The 25,977-nt window shown below is 40.8% G+C and overlaps 1 protein-coding gene across 1 annotated transcript; it reads left to right on the top strand.

Moving 5' to 3' along the window:
• The first annotated feature begins 3,962 nt into the window (after window positions 1–3,962).
• Window positions 3,963–25,659, top strand: LOC133443900 (procollagen galactosyltransferase 1-like). The gene is made up of 12 exons (XM_061721226.1): window positions 3,963–4,284; window positions 9,596–9,706; window positions 9,788–9,905; window positions 14,075–14,209; window positions 15,064–15,268; window positions 15,356–15,475; window positions 17,631–17,707; window positions 17,820–17,926; window positions 18,135–18,267; window positions 21,932–22,059; window positions 23,930–24,136; window positions 24,233–25,659. The coding sequence occupies exons 1-12, from the start codon at window positions 4,076–4,078 to the stop codon at window positions 24,501–24,503; spliced, it is 1,821 nt and encodes a 606-aa protein (XP_061577210.1). The 5' UTR covers window positions 3,963–4,075; the 3' UTR covers window positions 24,504–25,659.
• Window positions 25,660–25,977: the final 318 nt, after the last annotated feature.

The following is a 25,977-nucleotide window of genomic DNA, read 5'->3' as shown; positions in this document are numbered from 1 at the left end:
AAACACATGGCTCTTAAGGGATTCAGGGATCTCTTAGGGATTTCATATGGATCCAGACCGTTAATAATCATTATTTTCTGCATATACCGCTCCCTGGCTTCCTTGTTTAAGGTATCCAAGTAAATTCCACTTCCTTTCCAGCAGTTTAACATCTTTTTTTTTGCGTTCTGTCTGTTCACTTGGTGAAACAGAAAAGCATCCCGTCTCCTCTCATCAAAACAAATGCAGCGACGGGACAGGAGTTTTCCGGCTGTACGCGCTAGTGCTCATGGGAAACGTAGTGTTCTTTCTGGTAAAACACTACCGATTTTGTCCACAAGATGCCGCCAAACTCAGAAAAGCTGAAAGTTACGTTGTGCTGCTTTAAATATGTTGCTTGATTTTAAATAGTCAAAAACCTTCAAAAAACACCTTCAAAACTAAAACTCAAATATTCCCTCTGGGAACAAGCTTCTCTTGACTAATTCTTTCTTTGATCAGGAGCTTTGACCTGTAGTTGTACAATGATGAGCTTCAGCTTCTGCACTGGAAGCACTTTAACTGCCACTTGCTGAAATCCTCAAGGGTTTTTAATGCCTTCTGATAACTACGCAGCATGTAAAGTGTTTTATATACTCGGTGTTGACATTTGTGAGTGGTTTCAGAACTGATGATGCCAGAGGACGTAAGATAGCTTAGAAGGGCTGGAGCTCTCAGGTGGCTGTGCGTGGCTCCAGGTCACACTAAACCTGGTGACATTTATCTGTCAAAGCTCAGTATGCGGTACACTGAGTATTACTGCCAAAATGTGTATGTAACCAGAGAAATAAGGTAAGGAACAGTATTTTACAAACTCTCTAATTTTCTTCAGATGTTGGCGTTTGCACCATGTTTTGGAACCCGGTCTCCATGTTTCTTTAATGCCATCCTGAAACGCAATATGTGCTCTCATATTCAGTCAGGTATAAAAGGTGTGCAGGTTTTACTTATTGTGTGTTTCAAAGCTGTGGAAATGTTATAACTGTTTTGTGTTGTTAATTTGTGTAATTAAAAGACTAAAACATGGTATAGTGTTTTTATTTTATCCGGCAGAAATGATATCAACTATTTTTCAACAACAATATATATGAGTAACTGTTCATATGATTTAATCCTAGAATATATTTTCATTTATTAGATGTTTATTCGGTCTAAATTATTTTGTAAATACACAGGACTGTAATATTTCATGTGTTACAGTCTAATATCGTCTTGCAAGTGGGTAGAAGGTCTGTGCAAATCTTGTGGTCTAATAGTCAATTATGAAGAGACACAGCTTTACACCTGAGTAAGCATTACTTATTTAAGATCACCGCTGACAGACGGCTTTTCCTCGACTGCCTGATGGGCCAGGAGAGATAGGTCTTTGGCAATAAGTGTGATGAATAAATTGTAATGTTGAGAAAGAGCAGTGAGCAAGTTTTTTTTCCCTCTAGAGTTAAATGAGAAGTGATTTTTCACTGTACCTGTCATGGTTGGTCCACCTGCCCTCTCTCCTGCTCACCCCATCTGCCAGCCACGCCCACCTGTCACTCACTCCTTTCACCTGCTCTCCCAGCTGCAGCCCCTCAGCAATCATGACTCCATAAAAGCTCACACCCAAATGCTCTGTTTTGCTCTGTCACAGGCACTGAAATTTGGGGATTTGGTTGAGTTCAAAACCACTCAAATTTTGTATAAAGTACAAAATAATTTACTTCCTGGCAATATACAAAAAAATGTTTAGTGATAGAGAAGGAGGATATGAGCTAAGAGGGAGATGTAATTTCAAACAACCGATTGTACATACTACTCTGAAAAGCATGTGTGTATCTGTCCATGGGGTGAAGCTGTGGAATAAGTTACCTGACAAGATCAAAGAAAGTAAAAATATCGCGCAATTCAAAAAATAATTTAAAAACAATACTCTGGATATGTATAGACATGATGGTATGTAATCATAATCATATATAGGTGGTAGGTATGTGTGTACGTGTGAAAATCTATGAGTATGTGCACTGTACAGTATATGGGTGTAGATGCAGGCATGAATGTATCTATGTGTATGTGTGCGAGCTGTATATACGTATGCTATATATGATTTGATGATAAAGGTTAGGGCATATAAGCTCGTTAGCTTCAGCTAGGGCTGTTCGATTTTGCCCTGTCTTGACTTCCTGTTGCCGACCCTGTCTGTTCCTGGACTCTGCCTTTTCTCCTGTCCTCCGGTGCCCGACCTTGTCTTCCAAACCTGACACGGATTGCTGCCTGATCCTTGTCCTGCATTCCTGCCTGCTCTTCACCTCTGTTGGGAAATAAAGCAAACCAGACAAACTACCACTGGATGTCTGAAAACTGTCTCTAAGAAAACTGATTATTAGTGAATGATTAGTCTGTGTTGGTGGTTCAAATCACAGATACTGTATATAACCTTCACTTCTCCTGTGTGCATGTTAAAGAGTCCTTGAGTAAGATGTTAAACTCTGCTTTCCAAATCAATTATTAAAATCTTAAAGATTTCATAGCACATATAGATATAAAGAAAACATTTTAGCAATTCGTAGCAGTCCTATAGAGTTATGATATAACTGTTCATTGACTTTACATTGTAGGCTATATGCTGTCGGTAGGGTTGCCACCCGTCCCGTAAAATACGGAATTGTCCTTTATTTGAGAAAAAAATGTTGCGTCCCGTATTGAACTAATACGGGACGCGATTTGTTTTTTTTATTAACTTTTACACCATATTCTAGTTGAATTATTGAAATAAATTAACCTTTACACCATAGTCTAGTTGAATTATTGAAATAAGTTAACTTTTACACCATATTCTAGTTGAATTATTGAAATAAATTAACTTTTACACCATATTCTAGTTGAATTATTGAAATAAATTAACTTTTACACCATATTCTAGTTGAGTTATTGAAATAAATTAACTTTTACACCATAGTCTAGTTGAATTATTGAAATAAGTTAACTTTTACACCATATTCTAGTTGAATTATTGAAATAAATTAACTTTTACACCACATTCTAGTTGGATTATTGAAATAAATTAACTTTTACACCATATTCTAGTTGAATTATTGAAATAAATTAACTTTTACACCATATTCTAGTTGAATTATTGAAATAAATTAACTTTTACACCATATTCTAGTTGGATTATTGAAATAAATTAACTTTTACACCATATTCTTCACCTGTAGGCTATATTATACATTTGGGCTGATGTGGACATACAGTAGCATAGGAGGCTATTTCAGTTGCTAGTATGGTTGGCTGTCTGTACAGTCATGCAAGTTCAATGCTATTAAAGCACTTTAAACTTGAAATCAAAGCATTTTGTTTTTTTATATAAAAATGTTATATAAAAATAAACACATTTTTATTCAGTTTAGAAGTTTGGGGGCTTTTTTCTTTTGGCTCCTGCGCTGCTGAAATCAGGGCGTCCCTTATTTCTATTTCTGAAAGGTGGCAACCCTAGCTGTCGGGATTTAATCTTATTAAGAGGAAAATGGAGAAGAACGTGTGCAAGTGTTATAGTCCATGTCAGGATTGTCAAGAGAGGACAAAGGTAAGATATTTTGCATTATATCAGAGGTTTTACAAATAGGTTATTAAAGTGTAATTAATTTCGAAGATGTCCCTCCTCGCAGTTTGTGTCATAGGTATTTCCGTCAGTATTTTCATCGTGTCGACGCGTCCGTCCACTTCCTCCGGTCCTCCTCTTAAAGGGGAGGGCGCCTCTGGCCGGACCCGTGTTGTACCAGCTGCAGCGTTGTTGCTGTTCGTTTAGAATAGAAACAGTCAAAGTATGCTTTAACAGTAAAAGTCCCATCCAACAGTGCAAGCGAGACCCGTCTGAGGCAAGAATTTGAGGGAACCATAAATCAGGTTTAAGGCACGCCTTAAAGGCGGCGGCGTTAAAGGGCACGCGTGCCCTTTAACGCCGCCGCCTACTCCGCCATGCAGCCAGTGTCGGCGTAAAGACAGCAGCAGCAGCGCAGTCTTACCTCTCCCTCCTCTCTCCTCTTTCTTCCTCCGTGTCCCTGCGAGCTTGTCTCTCCTTGCCATGCACCCGGTCGCCTCGCTGCTGCTCTTTGCCCTGCTGGCCGTTCCGAGCTGGGGCTACTTCCCCGAGGAGCGCTGGAGCCCCGAGTCCCCGCTGCTCGCCCCCCGGCTGCTCATCGCGCTGGTGTGCCGCAACGCGGAGCACTCGCTGCCGCTGTTCCTGGGAGCCGTGGAGCGGCTGCAGTACCCCAAGGACCGCATCGCGCTCTGGTGAGTCCCAGTTTGATGTCATGGAATTTAATTTATGGCACGGGATTGCCATGCCATCATAACCTGAAGAGGTATTTTAAGTCAAAGCTGACACTCAACTTTTAGCCGCACCGTCGACCCCCCCTGTGGGAATGATTCAGAGGAAGTTGCGTGAGTTTGCGCGTCTGCGTAAACGTCTTTGTAGTGTATGGAGTTTCTGTTATTAAGATCAGTAACGGAGGGGGGAAAGTGGGGGGGTGAGTACATGGCTTGGCTGTCCCGACTCCACGGGGCTGCGTGGAGCTGAATTATGCCTGAATTATGGTTCTGCGTTAAATCGACGCAGAGCTACGCCGTAGGGTACGGCGTAGGCTCTGCGTTCATTTTTTTTCATTTCATTTATTTATTTATTCAAACGGGTTAAAACAAAAACAAAATAATCATAATGCATAAATTGTATATACCGAAAAAAACAAAGAAAACCATAAGCAAAACAAAGCAAATTAAAGAGACAAATCTATATGTAAATAAATATTTCCTGTTTGAAAGGGTGTAGGATGAAGATTCAAAAAACGTTTCTAGTCCAACCCCTTCTAATGTTCTGTTTTTACCGTTTCTTCATTTCACACAACTTCAAAAAGAAAAGCATAAAAGAAAAGAAAAGGTGGTTCCGCTGAGCAAGGCACTTTGGTCATTGGCTGTCAGTTCATGTGTCCATTTCCGTTTTGTATCCATACAGAGTAGTGTTTTAAAAGATTTGTTTAAACTTACTTAGTGATTTTGCATGATTTCATTTCATCTTTACAGTTATTCCACATTACTGCGTTGGTGTAACGCGGTACCATAAATCAGCCTTGAGGGCGACAGGGGCGTCAATTGGGTATGGCAAGGTATGGCAGCCGCCCGCCACACCTTGGCTTCAGGGGAAAATTTCACTAGGTATTATCTTTCCCAACACTTGTATCATATCTTGAAATGTGATATGTCCCAGCGTCCCTGACGACGGTGGTCGCTATCAATCTTGTTTTTAACTTACAAAAATGAAAAGGAAGCAGGCAACCCTGCACATTTTTTAATTATTTTTAATTATGCAAGTTCATCTTAAGGTAAGATCTCAAATCATCCTACCCTCTTATAAATCTGTTTAAGGGAAATATTTGACTTTTACCCTCTTTTTCTCACTTCTGCTCCCTCTCTCTCCTTTTTGCATTTGGACTTTAACTGTTTTAAGTTAAACTGGGATATCCACGTGATATTGTTGCACTGACATAGTGAATGAAGTGAACAGAATGAGTTAAATTGCGTTCGTCAGATATGAGATTTCTGCTCTCTAACTCTGCCGCTTGCTGTACGTGCAGAAAACAGATGCGTAAAGGCCCATTGACTGAATTGATCAACACGTTTTAAAGTGCAGTGTTGATAGATAGCAGGATGTGAGTGAGACTGCAATTGAAAAAGTTCATATTTTCTTGACCACACAGATAAGCTATATTGCAGACATCTGTGATTTGCTGGGCATGTTGGTTGATACTGTAGTTAAGTTCTGTGATTCGTAACCTTACCATACCTTAGCTTTGACTGAATTGACGCCTCTGGAGGGCGACAGCAGCGCCGGGCCTCGGCCGGCGGAGAGTGAGACTAACCCATGAAAAGTTCCATTCAGTCACAGATGTTTCCCCCGGCGCCCCTTCCCTTTCCCCCACCACCCCCTCCCTTATTCTTCCCCCTCCATTTCCCTCTTCAGTGTCTTCTCCCTCGAAGCTCAACTGTAAATGCAAGTTTAACCACAGAAAGGGGAAAAAAAACCAACTATATGTATGTGTAACACATTAGTGTGAAACACACAATTAAACCACTGCAATGAGTAAACTTCAGTTAACTTTTTTTCTTTCCTTCTTTTTTTGTAACTCTACACCCAGATGTCCAGATTAGTATTTTGTGTCCTCTTTGCTCGCGTTCACTCATCAGTTTAGTCCTTTCTGCGTATCTGTATATGGTGACTGACTCATTTTTTTCATTAGCGCCCCCACAGCTGACAGAGGAGATTATTTTGTGTGGTCCAGTGGGCTACCAGAGGAAAAATGGAGTCAAAAGCATCCAGCAGAGTTGTGTTTAATGTGACACTAGGGGTCTTAATTAAACATCATTCATTTCACAGAGGACGCTGAGCCCAGGCTAAAAGTCGAATTAGATGTATTGATCAGGAGCTTGAATGAGGGCTTCTTCTACTGTCCACGTACGTCTTTAAACAAACCCTCATGTGCAACTTTCGGCCCATGTCTTGTGCCCAGCTGCAGTCTTTCCTATGTGGCAGCCAGTTTTCTGCATGGATGCTTTTATGCACAACGTGCTGAGCAGATGTGTGGAAAAGAAAGTGCATCCTCTTTCAGTTATAAGGTTTGACATATTACAGAGTAACAAGAGGAAAAGCATTTTTCTTCCTTGCGCTTGAAATGAAGTGTAATCACAGATGAACAACAGCACATGACTTGTTACACAGTGTCATTATTAATTGATGGAAAGTTGCACTAAAATACAGTTGACTACTTGATCTCCAGCGAGTGAGACCACCTCTGTAAAAGAAAAGGTTTTATACATTTTTGCTGATCTGGAGCATTTAAGATGTGTTTTAGCAGAATGCCAAGGATGAAAAGCGTAAGCAATAGGTTTTTTGTTTTTAGAGAAGTAGTCGTTGCCGCTCATCAATCTGGAATGAGAAGATCCTTTTCAAACATTGAGAGAGAGAGGTTGACAGTGAAAAACATCTGAGATAGGGCTGGGCGATTTTGGACAAAAATAAAATCCCGATTTATTTTCTCTGAAAACCCGATTTTCGATTTTGATTTTTTTGGTAAAACTACAAAAGACAATGGAATAAATTGTTTCAAATATTTTATTTTTAAAGAAAAATAGCAAACAAATTTCCCTATTGGGAATGAAGTGCAATTGAAAGATACTGTAAATCCTCCTTGAGTTTAGTAAAGTGACAACATTTACAATTTTCTTGACCAAACAAAGATGACTAGACGAGCTCTGTCTGTAATGCAGCCAGCTGCAAAAAAGGAAAATCGTTTTTCCAATTTTCCTTTTTTAACATCGATTTTGATTAGTAAATCCGATTTAGATTTAAAATTGATTAATCGCACAGCCCTAATCTGAGACTGTTGTCTTCTCAGTCACGGACGTCCTTGCAGGTTTCCCACGCGATCAGACGGTGCAATGCCCAGAAAAAACAGATGTGTACAACTTTGGAATCAGAAGAGGGTTTCCTTTTTTTTCACATGACTGTAAATCTTCCCCTTGGTGAAGGAATTGACGTAAGAAGTATGGTGATCAGTGTGACAAATTGAGATGGAGTACTTGGCAAGTACACGGTGGCTGCTTCATGGTGAGAGTGTATGTGTGTGCTTTGCTGTGACAAGCAGAATGGATGTTACCTTGTCATAAATAATTTTCCACCTTCTCTGTCCCTTTCAGCTCGCCCCTATCCATTAGGCACATTTCTGCATTTCCAAATATTTACTCCGCCTGAACCGTTTGTGAATTATTTCTAACAGTTCAGGAAGAGCTAGTCGTATGCAGGGAAGAAACTGCATAAGTGAGTTGGTCACATGCAGGTGTTAGTGCAGCAGCGCTGTGTGAAATCGCCGCGGACAGATGAGAAACTAACACTGGCTGCACGCTGTCTGTCACTCGCTACACGACAGGGGTGGGAGTGCATGCATTTCTGTCATATTTACACACATTCCTGTGCCTGCACTGTCTGTGTGGGTGCCCATCCCTGACAAAATGGGATTTATTGTAATAACACAGACGGCGGATGAATGTTGCTCCTCTATTTCTCAGCTCGAATTGTATATTCCTCTCTGCCCACGCCTGATTTTGGTGTGATGCACAACAACATGCGGTATATATATATATACGGTGTATATATATATATATATATATATATATATATATATATATATATATATATATATCTTCAAAGTAATAAAATGCCAACAGGTTCCTAAACTTGCTTATAACATATAAGATATATTTCATAAGTTGTGTACTCCTTTTTTTTCCGAACCACGTTCATTCCCAGTGATCATTTACCAAGAGCTTAAGTCATGGTTGCACTCACTGTTTCGTACGACTGCCTGTCCTTCAACATGATTGACAAGACGTTGTCGATTGTATGAACTAGAACAAAAATAATACTGTGAATCTCTGTGGTCACATCAACTTCCTCTCTCGGGTTTCAACATTGTCTCTGTATAAGGTAAGAGAGAGATCGGACAGTGTGAGCTTTGTCTTATCCTCACCCTTCCTCACCCAGGAAGTTTTTTGGCATATTTAGGATTTTAAGTCAGGAAGACAAGCCGTGGCAACAGCCAGGATGCTGGTATCTGTGGGAGATATTACTGTCTAAAGCAGATTGACATTTGTATAAGAGTAGCAATGTATTATATTCATGGTTAAACCGGCCAAGATGCACGGTAACATGTAGAGACTGGAAAAGAGTGTAAATGATTGATCTCTGGGGCATGCCAGAACTTAGCTGAGCCTCCGAGGAGGCAGAGCTATTCAAGGTTGTTCCGTAAGTTATTCAGAGTGCCAGAGTAGATTCTTTGGAGAAGAATGAGTGTAAAAATTTCAGAGCTGAGTCTTTAATCCCGACCATAGTTAGGAGAAAAACGCTTTGATTGGTGGAAACAAAAGCGCACTTGAATGTAAAAGAACTAAAAGGAAACTTTCTTTTCCATCAGCTCTCAGCAGTCGGTCATTACTGTCACAGTATCATGAAGTGCTCTCATGGAGCAGACTGAAGACACTTCAAGAACTATGATTGACACTAACTATGTAAAAACATGTTACAACTGTGCAGAGTTTGAGTAATTTTGGCTTTTAATGTCGATGTAAAGAACCTTGAATTACCTTGTGTTGAATTGTGCTATATAAATAAACGTGCCTTGCCTTGCCTAATTACCTATAGTTATGATAGAACAGCTTTGTGTGTGTGTGTATACGATATAGGGGGTTGTGCACTTTAACTCTTGGAGAAAAATGCATAGAACAATGAATTTGATGAACTTTTACATTTTCATTTTTCCAGTTTGTATATCATTGAGTTCTGATTTTTATTTGTCATTCGATTTATCTAATGCATAAACATTTATCTCTACAATCCGTAGAACATGCACTTTTAACGTTTTATTTTATAAGAATTTGGTCCATTCCTCACATTTCACTGTTAAAAATGTCAAATTCCACATTTGTTTCCCCAAGAAAAAGTATCCTGGTTAATATTACTACTTGGTGCGCTCCTTACTCATATCTTCTCCCACAGGGTGGCGACAGATCACAACATAGACAACACCACAGCCATCCTCAGAGACTGGCTCATCAAGGTGCAGAACTACTATCACTATGTGGAATGGAGACCTGATGATGAATCCAGGTACTGTGTGTTTTTGTGATTGTGAGCTTGTATAAGCGTGACAAGCACGTCCCTTAATAAGTCCGTCTTTGAATATCTCAGTGCATTTCATGAGGAGGTGGGACCAAAGCACTGGAATAATCTTCGTTATGAATATGTAATGAAGCTCCGTCAGGCAGCGCTGGACACTGCCCGTGAAATCTGGGCCGACTACTTCATGGTAAGTAACTGTCTTATTACATGTTCTAAATTCTTTATGTTAGAAGATACATTATCTATGAAAAGTACAAGAAACTTAATTTTATCCCCCAACTCTGATAATGTGCCCTTATCCATAATCTATATATGTGCACTGCCTGTGCTTTTAACTTAAAAGTTGAAGCCTAATTATTGTTAAATGGTAAGTTTGCTTATGTATGAAACACATATCCTTCGCACTGTCTGAAATGTAGCTTTGGAAAAGTCTTTGGAGATGGAAGAATGGACCGTTTTCCTACCTTTCCAAGATGTAAAATATGGGGGAAAATGGTATAAAATATAGTCAAAGCACAACTTTTTTTGTGTTGAATTAATGTTTATAGATTTTTTAAATCTCCATCCATCCATTTTCTTCTGCTTAGCTAAGGTCGGGTCACAGGGCCAGTAGCCTAAGCAGGGAAGCCAAAACTTCCCTCTCCCCCGCACCTCGTTCAGCACATCAGGGGGTATTCCAACGTCTTCCCAAGCTAGCCGATAAACATAGTCCCTCGAGTGTGTCATGGGTCTTGCCCGGGATCTCGTCTCAGTGGGACATGACGCGAGACCTTACCAAGGAGGTGTCCAGGAGGCATCCTCACCAGATGCCTGAGCCACCTCATCTGGCTCCTCTCAATGAAGAACAGTGGTTCTACTCTGAGCCCCTCCCAGATGACGGTAGCTTCTCCCCCTATCTCTAAGGGAGAGCCCAGGCACCCAACGGAGGAAACTCATTTCCACTGCTTGTATCCGCAATTTTGTTCTTTCGGTCACCACCCACAGCTCGTGACTAAAGGTGAGGGTAGGAACGTAGACCGAATGATAAATCGAGAGTTCAGCTCAGCTCCTTCTTAACTAGGACAGATTGTTGCAGAGTCCCTACCACTGTGGATGCAGCACCGATCCACTGATCGATCTCCTGCTCCATTCTTCCCTCACTTATGCACAAGACTCCTCCAGGATCTAATTCCCATCCCGGAGAGGGCACTCCAGTCTTTTCCGACTGAAGATTTGGAGATCCTCCAGACTGATTTGGAGATTGTGCTGATTCTCATCCCAGGCGCTTCACACTCCAACGAGAGTCGATGGTCGTGGCCTGATGAAGCCAACAGAACCACATAATCTGCAAAAAGCAGAGACCCAATTCTGAGGCCACCAAACCAGACCTCTCTGCTGCACCTAGAAATTCTGTCCATGAAAGCAATGAACAGAATCGGTGACAAAGGGACGCCTTGGCGGAGTCCAACTCCCACGGGATACCAGACCAAGTTACAGCCCACAATGGGGACTATGTTCTGACACCCGATGTAGGACCTGACTAGGGGTGTAACAATATATCGTGCCACGAAATTTCGCGATACAAAAACGCCACGAAACGTGTTGTGGAGGTGACAAGGTCTATCGCGATATTGGGTTATTAATATTAATCTATTGTGTTGACTAGTAACGCGCAGCTGACCGCGCGTGGCGACCACGACTCGACCCGCGGACCAAAATCTTATTCCGCTCAGAAGAAAGTAGTACCTTTTTGCGGTCCTGATCACGGGACTCTAGGGGGGTTTTGAGCGCTGAACTTTTAAGTCTGGTGTAGAGTTAAGCCTTACCTTATTAAATTAAACCTTTTTCGGGTCGTGAGTAGGATAAACACGGGAAAACTTCTTCCGAGTTGGAGTGTACTTTAATGTCCGCTCAACAGTGTAGGATTTTAGAACATCAACACAGCACCTAGTGCCGTACTGTGGCGTATCACTCCGCCCAATCTGAAACAGACTAATCACTACAGATAAACTGACTAGTGTCATTATAGTCCCTGATTTACAGAATATAAAGAATATATTTATAAAATAATGAACCCTGAATTACCAAAATAACCTTCTTAACAAAAATAAATCTCCTCTTACACTTATAAGGTGAGCATGAATCAATCTTTTTTATAATGTAAAATTGTATGTAATAATTTACTTTTATTTATTTATTTATTTAATTTTAATTGTTACATTTCTGGAAAAGAAAAAAGTAAAATCATACATGAGAGAAACTATTCAGTTTGTGGCAAAATATTTGTACTTGTATGAAACTGAAGATGCATAATGCAAACCTGACATTTACTTTTAGTTCAGTTTGTGTAAAATGGTTGGCTTGGCTTTCTCTTTAAATCTTAAACAGTTATAAACCATTACAAACTGTAACAATAGGGCAAACGCACAGCATTGTTTTGTATTTTGTGTCTTTCAAATACATTTTTTTCCAGTCATATGTTCCTCATTCAAGGTTGTTAAAAAAATACTGCTATAATATCGTATCGTATCGTTATCGTGACCTCAATATCGTGTATCGTACCGTATCGTGAGATTAGTGTATCGTTACACCCCTAGACCTGACAGATGTAGCACCCCATACTCCTAGAGGACCTTGAAAGACACCGTTGAATGCCTTCTCCAAGTCCACAAAACACATGTGGACTGGTTTGGCAAACTCCCATGCACCCCCCCAGGACTGTGCTGAGGGTGTAGATTAGAACGTGTCCACTGTTCCACGGCCAGGACGAAAACCACACTACTCCTCCTCGATCCTAGGTCTGACTATCTGGAAGATCCCCTCCAATATTCCTGAATAGATTTTACCAGGGAGGCTGAGGAGTGTAATATAATTGTAAGTATATTTGAAGCACACCCTTCTGTGCCGCTTCTTAAAGAGGGGGACCACCACCCCCAATCTGCCAATCCAGAGGCACTGTCCCCGATGTCCACGTGATGTTGCACGGGTGTGTCAACCAAGACCGCCCCACAGCATCTGGAGCCCTAAGGAACTCAGGCCGAATCTCATCCACCACCGGTGCCTTGCCACCCAATAGCTTCTCAACAACCTTGGTGACCAGCTGCCTCCACAGTGGAGGTGGGGAACATGGTCCATTCAGACTCAACGTCTCCTCCCTCCCCCGGGACCTGGTTGAAGCTCTGCCGTTGAAAAGATCTCGCTGGCATGAGGTGCTGCGAGACATTCCCAGCAGACCCTCACAATATGTTTGGTGTTTGTAACGGACAATCCGTGACGAACACAAAAGTCCAATAACTAAGCAGCGTTTTGGTTCGGGTCAGAGGGGCCGTTCCTCCAAATCACGCCCCATTTAGGTCTCACTGTGATTGCCCACGTGAGCATTGAAGTCCCCTCTCAGGCATCCCACCCAGGGGCTCTAAAAAGGGTGGCTGTTTGGGGCATAAGCACAAACGACAGTCAGGACCCCATCGCCCCACCCGAAGGCGGAAGGAAGCTACCCTCTCAATGAGCCGGGAGATGCGCACCCCTGCAGGGGGGTGGGCAATTCCAGAGTGGGACAGAGTCCAACCCCTCCCAAGGAGATTGGGTCCAGAGCACGATCCATGTGTTGAGGTTAGTCCGACTATATCTAGCCGGAACTTCTCAACCTCGTTCACCAGCTCAGGCTCCTTCCTCACCTGAGAGGTGACGTTCTGTGTCCTTTGAGCCACTTCTGCAGCCAAAGACCCCCGGGATCTCCCCCCTCCGGCCACCACCCAGCTCACACTGCACCCATGCCCTATGGCCCCCCCACAGGTGCTGAGCCCATGGGAAGGGGGACCCATTTCTCCTTTTCCATGTTTTTTTTTTAGTTTGAATATGTTATTTGCAATTATCAGACACTTTTTTTCCATGAACAAATACATATCATTTTCCTGAAATTGATTTTTAACTATACCTGCTGACACTTGACTGTATGCCCCCATCAGTGATGTGTGTCCAGACTTTATCTTTGACCATTCGACTGTAAGACATTGTAATTTAATCACATTTCAGATTTTTGCGAACTTCTCTATAATTAGCGAGCAAACCTTTAAGTCATGGCCAAAAGTTCATTTTTTTGAGGTCATAAACCTTGATCTTTGCCCCTTGGAGTTCTTATATTTTCGTTTTCTTGAGGGGTGCATTTTATTTCTGTCTGTCTCTGCTTTTCAGTTAAGTGATGGGGAAAGGATGCCAAAAAGAAACCTCTTAAGATTCAAGAGTGTAGAATAGCTTACTGCACCAGGAAGCATTTGCTGTGGCTCCATCAGTCATTAAAGGGCAACAGGTGATGTTTAGTAAGTGCTTGCAAGCGCATGTTTATGTGTAATATTTAAACACGCTCTTCATTTGCAGGTGGCTGACTGTGACAACCTGCTCACCAATCCGGATGTGTTGTGGAAGCTGATGAGTGAAAACAAGACCATCGTTGCTCCCATGCTAGAGTCCAGAGCGGCTTACTCCAACTTCTGGTGTGGCATGACTTCGCAGGTACTTTCCTTTCGATCACACTTGTATATGAGACAGAGATCCTTCACTTTCTTTACTCGGCATGTACGTGTTGTACAGCATGGTTTCCTCCAAGGCATTATTGCACTGAAATTCAAAACATTTCCAACAACATCCTATTTTACTCTCAACAAACAAAGAAGCAGCAGACTAAAGCGATTACAGGATCACAGGGTGTTTCAAAAATACTGCAGATGGCAGACGAGATGTATGTCTCACTATCTTCTCTATCTTTAGAGGCGTCAGAGGGGCAAAAATCCCAACCAGCACCACAAGTAGTTTTTTAGGTTGTATTTTATTTCATTTATTTTTTGACATATCCAGATTAACTTTAAAAAGCCTGGATTTAAAACAAAAAAAACAACAACACACAAAAAACCCATCAAATCCAGTTTCAATATTTTTTATTCACTTGGTTCTGATTAAGGATGCATGAATAATTTTACGTTTCATAAGGAATTCATGTGCATTTATACTATAACTGTTTATTTTTGACTTTACAGTGTGAAATTGCGAGTACGGTCTGTATGAATGTGACGGTTCAGATTTCATTCGACATTTGATTTATGTAGTCAGTGTTCAGTTATTTTAATCTTTAGATCTTAAATGTCTTTTTAATTATTATTCAGTGTTGCTGATCAGCCGTTTTGTAGATGTAACAAGTACCGTTTTATCAAAGTGGTCATTAAAGTTTGAATTGAGGATTCCTAAACCTTCAGAAACGTCGTTATCAAGTCTTGAATATTCTTAATGGACGTGTAAAACCTCTTTTTATGGTCAGTATGAATAATGAGCAGCCATTGTTGAGACTGTTTTTGCCTTCCCCGCTCCCCCAGGGTTACTACAGGCGAACTCCAGCCTACATGCCCATCCGCCGGCGGGAGCGCCAGGGCTGTTTTGCTGTACCCATGGTCCACTCTACCTTCCTGGTGGACCTCAGGAAAGAGGCCTCCCGGGAGCTGGCTTTTTATCCACCGCACCCGGAGTACGGCTGGGCCCTGGATGATGTCATTGTCTTTGCCTACTCGGCTCGCATGGGAGGTGAGAGGAATACAGCAGACTTATGACGATGGTGATTCGTTCAACTGCTTAAATGTGCAAACATGTTTTTTTCTGTCTTCCCACCAGATGTGCAGATGTATGTATGCAACAAAGAAACCTACGGGTATTTCCCAGTGCCCATGCGTGCACATGCTACCTTGCAGGATGAGGCAGAGAGCTTTTTGCATACACACCTTGAAATCATGGGTGAGTAACGACATTGACTGTAAATTTCATACAGATTGATCTAGATGCCCTGATATATTGGTGATCAGAATTTGACATTTTTCCTGACTGATGGGCCGTGACTGGTTCAAGTTTATACTCTCTCTCCCTATATATATATATATATATATATATATATATATATATATATATATATATATATATATATATATATATATGTATATGTGTGTGTGTTTTTTTCTGATATTTAGTTCAATTGTGATCTCTAGAAATATATTTACTGAGATCTGGCAAAACATACAAGGCTTTATTTCCAACGCACGCCTTAAGGTATTCAGACTGTTTCTGCTGTTTACTGAACTGCACAAATCTGCTGAATGTTTCCCCTAAAAAAAGCCGCCTTTGTTTTCTGTTATGTCGGGATAGAAAGGTATTCTATTATCTCCAAGCTTTATCTCAGGAAGAGATCGTTTATGTGGGAAGACCTTCTCAGTGATCACAACACTTAAAGACGGCACCTGCTCTCCCGCCGTGTTTTGGGAAACTGATGCTCTTTCTCAAGCTTTGATCTTCCATGTGTTGAGGCTGGGAATGAAAAGTTTAAACTACTTACACCATATTTGTAAAAGTTAAATTCCTCTCAGATCTCCTGTTCTTATTCTGTTCAAAATACAAAAATGACAAATGTTGGTGTTTATTATTCCATTAATTTCAGACTGCCTCCACGCAAAATCAAACACAAACTGTCCAGGAACAAAAGGCCCCTTTTGTTTGGCTTTGAATGAGGAAATGTTATTACATGATCACTTTTTATTATTATCAGGGTTTATTATTAACATACAATAAATAGTATATCCGAGAAAAGTTGGAAACACTTTTAAAGCTGCTAAGTGTAGTTTGTTACGTTAAAGTTAAAAACCTATAAATCTAGACGTAGCATCCACAAATTAATTTTTTTCCCAATATTGAACAGAGGAAGGCATTCCTTTGTGAGGTAGATGTTTTGCTCTTTTGCCAGCAGGCTATGGCAAACTTTAATTTACTCTTCTACACAACACACTCTCCCGTTGACTTGTTTTCATCACTCTGAATATGTCACCTTGTTTGTCGCTCTGACCAGTCGTAGCTCTGACCAACTGCATGCAAAGACACTTTGATAAGCAACCGTTGGTGCCGCCCCTTGGATGGGGAGGCCTTACGGATCGTTGTCAGACCCTACATCTTCCTAGATGTGGGTCGGATCTATCAGGATATCAGCACGTCAGAGTTTAAAAAAACAAAATCTAAATTTCCCCTGAAGAACTGCAGCAGATGCGTCACTCTGCAGAGATCTGTCGGTGCTTTCACTTCTCAGCCTGTCACTGATTCTGATATCAAAGGCGTAGATGTGCTATTTTTATGGTCTGAATTGCAATAAAAAAATACTAAAACTTTCATCTAATAATTTATTTAGCACTTCAAATACATTTAAAAGAACATTGCTTTATGTGAACAGGACTATTAAGGCTTTTGCAACAGTCAAAACTGAATTTTATTTATGTATTTATTTTAATTGGTGCCATCCTTCCGATGTCCAGTCAGTGAATTATGTCCTTCCTCCCCTGAATACTGATACTGGATTGGACACAACTCTAACATTAAAACAGCTCCTCTTACAATGATTATTTTGATGTTTAACAAACAGACAGATAATGATGGAAGCGTTCAGGTGATGCATACCGAACAGAAGAGGAAACGGGGCTCACAGATGGCACAGATCATTAAAAGCCAACTGTGCTCACAAATTAGTTGGGACTGCAGCTCTGTGATTCAAAGACCCAAAAATATTCAGACTGAGGATCCGATAAATACAGACCATGTTTTCCGAAGTGAAGTAGGGGCCATTTTTTAAACATTACTTGTTCTAACGCTTTAATGAGCTGTATTTACTACCCCTTTGCAAAGCGTCAAAGTACATTGTTTGTGAGGAAACAGACGTAGGATGAACAGTTACATTCCTTCATTAATTATAGTGTAAAAAATCAAAACAGAACTTGATCTGTGTTGCAGTTTTGCTTATCTCTCAGGGACTGAATTCCACAGCAACCCCTGCAGCTCCCTGGACCGAATTTTGGGAACTGGCGTTCCGGCAGTTTAATTAGTCTCTTTAACATTCCCACTTTTTTCCCTTCCACAGTGAAACATCCACCATTAGAGCCCTCCAGCTTCCTGTCTCTTCCATTCAGGCAGCCCAATAAGATGGGCTTTGACGAGGTACATACACACACACACACACACACACACAAACACACACACTTTGACATTCCCACAAGCACACACTATAACATGGGCACGTGTGTGACTTTTTCCATTATTGTTCGCTCAGGTTTTCATGATAAATCTGGTACGGAGGACCGACCGCCGTGAGCGAATGCTGAGAACTCTGTATGAGCAGGAGCTCAGTTGTAAGGTTATTCCTGCTGTGGATGGCAAGTACGTCTCTTTTATTCCTCCACCTGCAACAACAAACCGAAAGTAGTCGCTTTTATACTGGAATGAAATTTTCTTCTTTTTTGTATTTTTTGTTATATGTGTTTTACATGTTTATTCATCCCTTTTGCTTCCCATTAGCACACCTATTACATCCACCTTATTTATTGATTCCACCTCTGATCTCTTTCGTTCAATCTCTTCCCCTCAGAGCTCTGAACACGTCTGAGATAGACGCTATGGGGATTAAGATGCTGCCAGGATACAAAGACCCTTATCATGGCCGACCCCTCACCAAGGGTGAACTGGGTTGTTTCCTCTCTCATTATAACATCTGGAAGGAGGTAAGGCGCTTGGACAGGCCTCCGGGTACACCTGCATGTGGCAGATAAGGTTTACTATTAACTCGGTTAATCAGCGCATTTTTGTAAAGGCACCTTGGTGAAGACAATTAACTTGTCTTTTACGTTTCAGCACATGCATTTCTTTCTGTGAAATGCTGTTTCCAGCAACTTTCTGTTCATTTGTCTCCCCGTTCATAAATTAGAGTAACGTCTCATTAGAAATGTAATTGATTTTATTGAGCAGAGGTTTTTCTTCTAGATTTTAGTCGTACAGTGGGGAGAACAAGTATTTGATACACTGCCGATTTTGCAGGTTTTCCCACTTGAAAAGCATGTAGAAGTCTGTCATTTTTATCATAGGTACTAAAAAAAATCCAGAAAATCACATTGTATGATTTTTAAGTAATTAATTTGCATTTTATTGCATGACATAAGTATTTGATACATCAGAAAAACAGAACTTAATATTTGGTACAGAAACCTTTGTTTGCAATTACAGAGATCAGACGTTTCCTGTAGTTGTTGACCAGGTTTGCACACACTGCAGCAGGGATTTTGGCCCACTCCTCCATACAGATCTTCTCCAGATCCTTCAGGTTTCGGGGCTGTCGCTGGGCAATACGGAAAAAAAAAATCCAGAAAATCACATTGTATGATTTTTCAAGTAATTAATTTGCATTTTATTGCATGACATAAGTATTTGATCACCTGTCAACCAGTAAGACTTCCAGCTCTCACAGACCTGTTAGTTCTTCTTTAAGAAGCCCTCCTGTTCTCCACTCATTACCTGTATTAACTGCACCTGTTTGAACTCGTTACTTGTATAAAAGATACCTGTCCACACACTCAATCAAACAAACTCCAACCTCTCCACAATGGCCAAGACCAGAGAGCTGTGTAAGGACATCAGGGATAAAATAGTAGACCTGCACAAGGCTGGGATGGGCTACAGGACAATAGGCAAGCAGCTTGGTGAGAAGGCAACAACTGTTGGTGCAATTATTAGAAAATGGAAGAAGTTCAAGATGACGGTCAATCTCCCTCGGTCTGGGGCTCCATGCAAAATCTCACCTCGTGGGGCATCAATGATCATGAGGAAGGTGAGGGATCAGCCCAGAACTACACGGCAGGACCTGGTCAATGACCTGAAGAGAGCTGGGACCACAGTCTCAAAGAAAACCATTAGTAACACACTACGCCGTCATGGATTAAAATCCTGCAGCGCACGCAAGGTCCCCCAGCTCAAGCCAGTGCATGTCAAGGCCCGTCTGAAGTTTGCCAATGACCATCTGGATGATCCAGAGGAGGAATGGGAGAAGGTCATGTGGTCTGATGAGACTAAAATAGAGCTTTTTGGTCTAAACTCCATTCGCCGTGTTTGGAGGAAGAAGAAGGATGAGTACAACCCCAAGAACACCATCCCAACCGTGAAGCATGGAGGTGGAAACATCATTCTTTGGGGATGCTTTTCTGCAAAGGGGACAGGACGACTGCACCGTATTGAGGGGAGGATGGATGGGGCCATGTATCGCGAGATCTTGGCCAACAACCTCCTTCCCTCAGTAAGAGCAGTGAAGATGGGTCGTGGCTGGGTCTTCCAGCATGACAACGACCCCAAACACACAGCCAGGGCAACTAAGGAGTGGCTCCGTAAGAAGCATTTCAAGGTCCTGGAGTGGCCTAGCCAGTCTCCAGACCTGAACCCAATAGAAAATCTTTGGAGGGAGCTGAAAGTCCGTATTGCCCAGCGACAGCCCCGAAACCTGAAGGATCTGGAGAAGATCTGTATGGAGGAGTGGGCCAAAATCCCTGCTGCAGTGTGTGCAAACCTGGTCAAGAACTACAGGAAACGTCTGATCTCTGTAATTGCAAACAAAGGTTTCTGTACCAATTATTAAGTTCTGTTGTATCTGATGTATCAAATACTTATGTTGTGCAATAAAATGCAAATTAATTACTTAAAAATCATACAATGTGATTTTCTGGATTTTTTTTTAGATTCCATCACTCACAGTTGAAGAGTATGATAAAAATTACAGACTTCTACATGCTTTTCAAGTGGGAAAATCGGCAGTGTATCAAATACTTGTTCTCCCCACTGTATGTTTAGACGGAGTAGTATAAACAGGTGAGAAATAACTAGACAGACTAAGGGGAATGATGTGCAGCACATGTGGTATGTGTGCGCCCTGAAGACTCAGTTGTTAAGTCATCCCATGATGGAAAAACCTCCATCAGTATAGCCTAAATCAGGTAAGCCTCGTTAACATTTTTGGTGAGATCTGCCTTAAAGCTGCCGGCTTGTGCTGTAATAAACTTCTCCCAGTGCGCCCCTGCCATGTTTTGAATGGCCCTTGCAAGTCTCCTTCTGAAGGTGCGTTTTTGTGCTTTCACTTATACTTCAGATTTTAGTTGAAAGCAAAGCTGATCCAACACACGTTGAGTATCATCACAGCACGAGAGGTGGATTTGTTGTTTTCACCCACCAGACCATGCTGCAGTCTAAAGTGGAAGAGCCTTTGCGAGGTGGAAGGAGCAGCATTACCAACAGCGTGCTCTTTGAAATTCATGAAAATTTGCACCGTGGATTTGTCCCTCAGGGTCGCGCTGTCAAGTCCAAGTTCTACTGTAATTTCCTGAAACATCGGAGGGAGAGTTTCTGGTGCAATCTACCTGAAATGTGGAGCATGTGCTCGTGCAAATGCAAACTGACTCACACTTGAGTCAAAAACGAGCCCATTATTTAACCTCAAGTTGCAAAGTTGCTAGTTCTTGACACAGTTGCCTCTTAAAATGTCATTCATATAAACAAATGAATAAAAACAATAGGCCTGTGTTGAAAAAAATGATTCTCCGATTTTAAATCGATTCTCATATTAATTCCTAAAAATCGATTCATATGTCTAAAGATCGATTTAAAAAAAAAAAAAAAAAAAAATTCATCACTACATTACAACTTTTGGTACTTTTTTGTTTATGCCCAAAAAAGGAATATTTTGTTGGACAGGAGAATAACTGGTGCCATGTTTTTGCCTTTAAATATGTTTAAAGGTAACATTAAAGTTTTCAGTTATAATTTCAGTTATAATTGCATACATTGTCTATATTTCTTTGCTTTATATACTGTCTTGGGGTTACATTTGCCTAAATGTTAAAAACCAAATTCTCATAAATGGGGAAAAAAATAAAAGCGATTTCTTTCGTCCTCTGTTTCCTCCCTGGATCTGTTTGGTAATTCTGACCCACGATGTTTCTGAAAGCAGTTCTATCAGCATTCTGGGAGCTGATTGGTCCTTACAGCATCATTAGCTGCCAATACTTGCTGTTGAATCTCAATATAATACTAGTATTAATATGTTGCATAACTAGACAGTCATATAATTCATGCAACAGCTGAAAAAACAGTTTTATTAACAGTAACCCAAATCAATATCGGATCGGATCGGATCGTGATAATCGATTCTGAATCTTAAGAATCGGAATCGAATCGATTCTTGATATTTTAATCGATCCCCAGCCCTAAAAAACAACAGATATTATATGAATTGCCACACAAGTAAACTAAATCACGCTTTGTGAGCTCACCAGCATCGCAGCTTTACTGCATTCCTCTAAATCCTGGTGTTTGTGTGTGTGTTTGTGTGCCGTTGTTTGTGTGTTTTAGATAGTGGATCGTGGTCTGCAGACGTCCTTGGTTCTAGAGGACGACCTCCGTTTTGAAGTGTTCTTCAAACGCCGTCTCCAGGCGCTGCTGCAGGAGGTCACGACACACAAGCTGGACTGGGATCTCATGTGAGTGGAGCTTCAGCGGAAACAGGAAAAACACAGTTTAGCAAACAAAGAGGATTATTTTCCCGACAGTCACGTCCACCCATCTGTCACTCATGATACCTTTCCTACCACCAATGAAATGTTGAAAAAACGTATTTGAATAACATGTCTTGATAATCCAGTACAAGGTTAATATTCCAACATAAAATAATAGAAAACAAAATATTTCAAGTATTGGTAGAGGTTTGATTGACAGTTGTTACAGATTAATTCAGCAGCTGTGGTGCAATGTTTTAATCCCCTGACGCTGATATCTGTAGTTGCTGTAAAAGCAGCAGATTGATGAGATACGACACAGACCTGACCGACACGCAACACTGACTCAAATATAACTTGAAACCTTTAATAACACAACTATATAGGACTCCATCAATATTAACGTGACACGGTTCATCTGTCAGAAAGTATTTACAATATAATCTGATGAAGTTTGAGATTAAAGGAAGGCGGTTGCTCACTGTTTATTGAACACTTGTGTCGTGTTTGTTGAAGAAGCACCAGCCTCACATATAATGCACTTCTTTCTCCTCCTCTTGGATGGTGCGTTGAGACTGTTTGCATCTTCCAAGTTATCTGGAAGATATTGATTTTCTTGTTGTCTTGTTGCAACATGTGCCACTGCAGTTTATTTTTCCCTTCAGTTCTTTAACTTCATGTAACCGGTCCCACAGTCCAAATTGTCCAAAAAGAATACATGTATAAATGGACCAAAAGATGGTTTAGTGATGGTTTGATTTGATTTCTTTCTAAGAACTAAGGTTCTGACTTTTGGTGTGGACTTCAGTCCAAAAAGAGGTGTCACACCACAATGCGTGCTGGTTCATATCAACTTGTGTGTATTTCATGTATTATATATTGATTAGGGCTGTTCGATTTTGCCCAAAAATAAAATCTCGATTTTTTTCTCTCAAAATCCGATTTTCGATTATTTTGTGAATTGACAAAAGGCAAAGAAATGATTTCAAATATGCTGTTTTTTTTATTGAACATTTGCCCCATTGGGCTTTAAGTGTAAACTTTGCTCTTATTAAACCAAAAATGAATGAATAAAGTGCAAAACTCTCTAAAATAAGTTGAAAAAAAGTTTTAAAAAATATAATAAAATATAAAGTTTTATCTCTGAAAAAAAAAATCAGCAAATCAGCACTTGCAACCATACAGTAAGTTATATTTCCAATTAAATAAAACAAGACATTTTCTAATTAAACTAAACTGGGTCTTTGCATGCTAAATAATAATGCAAACCATGAAGGAGGTAGAGGTGTGTAATGTCAGTCATTACATTTGCTGTTCACATTTGCAAGTTTTTTGTAAGGAACACGAGCCGGTCTACCGCATCTGGCTTGAGGGATGCCCGGTGGCATGTTCCAACGCCCCCTCCTACACTAAAGAGCCTCTCCGATGGGGCACTTGTCGCAGGTATTGAGAGGTATTTCCATCAATCATTAATATGGTATCAATCATTAATATGTGTGCAGACAAGGTAAAAAAAAAAAAAAATGAAAAAAAAAAGTGAAAAATCGATTTTACGATTTTCACATTTTAACATCGTTCTAATTACATAATCGCGATTACGATTTAAAATCGATTAATCGAACAGCCCTAATATTGATATTAACTCAGTTATTTGGTTAACTCAGTTAATGAAAGTGCTTGTACTAAAGTTTTTCTTGATAACATGAAATCAAATGGTGAAACAGGTGAATCCTCTTCCATCTTGGACAGTTGAACAGTCCATTAACATTTTGTCATGTTTAGGCTTATATTTAGCAGTTCTATGTGTCAGGACTGTTTTCATGAACCAAATCTCTTCTTTTACTATGTCGTTCAGTTATATTGGACGGAAGCGGATGCAGGTGGACCACCCAGAGAAATCGGTACCAAACATCCATAACCTGGTGGAGGCAGACTATTCCTACTGGACACTCGGCTACATGTTGTCATTACAAGGAGCGCAGAAGCTCATGCATGCTGAGCCTTTGACCAAGATGCTTCCTGTGGATGAGTTCCTCCCTGTGTTGTATGACAAACACCCCATGTAAGTAGAACACGTATTCTCTTTATCTCTCTTCCGTGTACGTCTCCTGCTACTTTTCCTTAACATAACTGCGTCCTCGCTCTCATCTCTTATCAGTTCAGAGTACATGGACCAGTTTGAGCATCGGGACCTGCTTGCATTTTCTGCCGAGCCGCTCTTAGTGTATCCAACCCATTACACGGGAGACACGGGCTACATAAGTGACACGGAAACATCCGTCGTCTGGGACAATGAAACGGTCAAAACCGACTGGGATCGAGCCAGGTCCAGGAAGACTCAGGAGCAGGGCGAGCTGAGCTTCAATGCCCAGAACTCTGACGTCCTGCAGTCTGAAATGGACAACTGGAGCGCTCGAGACGAGCTGTGACGAAGAACCAAAGACACAAAGAGTAGGAGAGTAAGAAGTCCAGAGTGCAGCGGCGAGGGAGAGCGAACAAAAGCTGTGATGGGAAGCAAAAAGGAGAATACGGAGGCAGCGTGATGGAACTGGAACGGCAGAGAGGATTGACACTGATCTGATGAGGAAAAATGGTTTTCTATGTACATTTCTCACTCCACTATTGTATCTCTCTTGAGAGATTTAGATGTAGAGTTAACTCTTGAAGAGTCAGCAGCTTTTGTTTAATTTATTGCATCACACATTTCATGCCTCATTACATGTTGTGCCTCGTTCACAGCCGGATCCGTTCGTGAGTATTTCTCCTTTATTGATTGAGATTTTCCACGCTCATGCCATGATGCGCACATCTTCCTTTGTGTAACAAAATAAGAATCTAAAGGAAGTTTGACCGTAATTTCACATATCCAACTTTAAAACACTATCGGACGACTTCCAGCAGCGTTTCGCCTGCCCTGCTTCACATCAGCAGAACCTTTGTAGTTGTATATTAAAGCTGCAGTATGTTTTGGGTTAAATGGAAGCTTTTGATATTATTTTACTCTTTTACAGATTCCCCCAAATCTTACCTTTTACATGATTTTTCTCTGGTTTTGCCTGGAAGCTGTTTGGCTTGTGACCTTTTGCAAGTCCACTGGCTTGAGCCAGTTGTGCCAAAGAGTTGTTGTTTAACTAGCTATTACAAAAGATGTAAGTGACGATAAAGGGTGTAATTTCTGGGGAAGAAGTGCAGTATGTCTGTATGTTCCTACTTTCTTTTCCAAATCATCCTGAGACCTTAAGATGTATCTCGCAACCCTACTCGGGGTTCTGAAACTGAATATTTTTAGCGTTTAGCACGGCTCCACGTCTTCAGAATGTTCTTCACTTTTTTAGGGTTTGTGTTTCTATTTTCTTAAGTTAAACATTTTGTCACATGATGTACAACATTTTTACATTTGCAAAACAATCAGTTTAGTGTTTCCTGTTTTTCTGCTCTCAAAATATTGAAGTTTTAACAGAAACTAGCAGCTTTGGTTTCATGTTGTCTGTTGGAATAAATTAAATTACTGTACATCTTTAGAGTTTCAGTGTTTTGTCTCCTTTTTGTTTTTAAAATGCTCTCTTGTTTTATTTTGTACTAACCTAAGAATAAAGTATATTTTATGAAAAGTTTATCCGACTAATTGTCCTATGCTCATATTACCTTGCAGTTTCAGAAAAAGAGGAAAAACACACCAACACTTCAGCGCTCACTTCGAAGCATAAAGGTAGTATTTATTAATTCAAGGTTGATTTTCTTTTCAGACCAGTGATGTTAAATTGTCAAAAAAAAAAAACCCTGTTCTGGCTGTTTTACTGGAGTGCAGTGGTTGTATCGCTGCATAAACATGAAGAAAACCCAGTGCAGCTGTGACATCATGTAATTATTGCCTTCTGCTGTGTTGCTGCTGCATAATCACAC

This window comes from Cololabis saira, chromosome 1, assembly GCF_033807715.1.
Source record: "Cololabis saira isolate AMF1-May2022 chromosome 1, fColSai1.1, whole genome shotgun sequence".
NCBI classification, from domain to species: Eukaryota; Metazoa; Chordata; class Actinopteri; order Beloniformes; family Belonidae; genus Cololabis; species Cololabis saira.
Note: the sequence above shows the minus strand (reverse complement) of the source record. Positions and strands in the feature narration are given on the sequence as shown.

Coding starts and splice junctions, on each gene's coding strand:
- LOC133443900 (XM_061721226.1), top strand. CDS start 4,076: ATGCACCCGGTCGCCTCGCTGCTGCTCTTTGCCCTGCTGGCCGTTCCG. Junction 15,269..15,355: donor CTACTCGGCTCGCATGGGAG/GTGAGAGGAATA, acceptor TCTTCCCACCAG/ATGTGCAGATGTATGTATGC. Junction 17,927..18,134: donor ATTCCTGCTGTGGATGGCAA/GTACGTCTCTTT, acceptor TCTTCCCCTCAG/AGCTCTGAACACGTCTGAGA.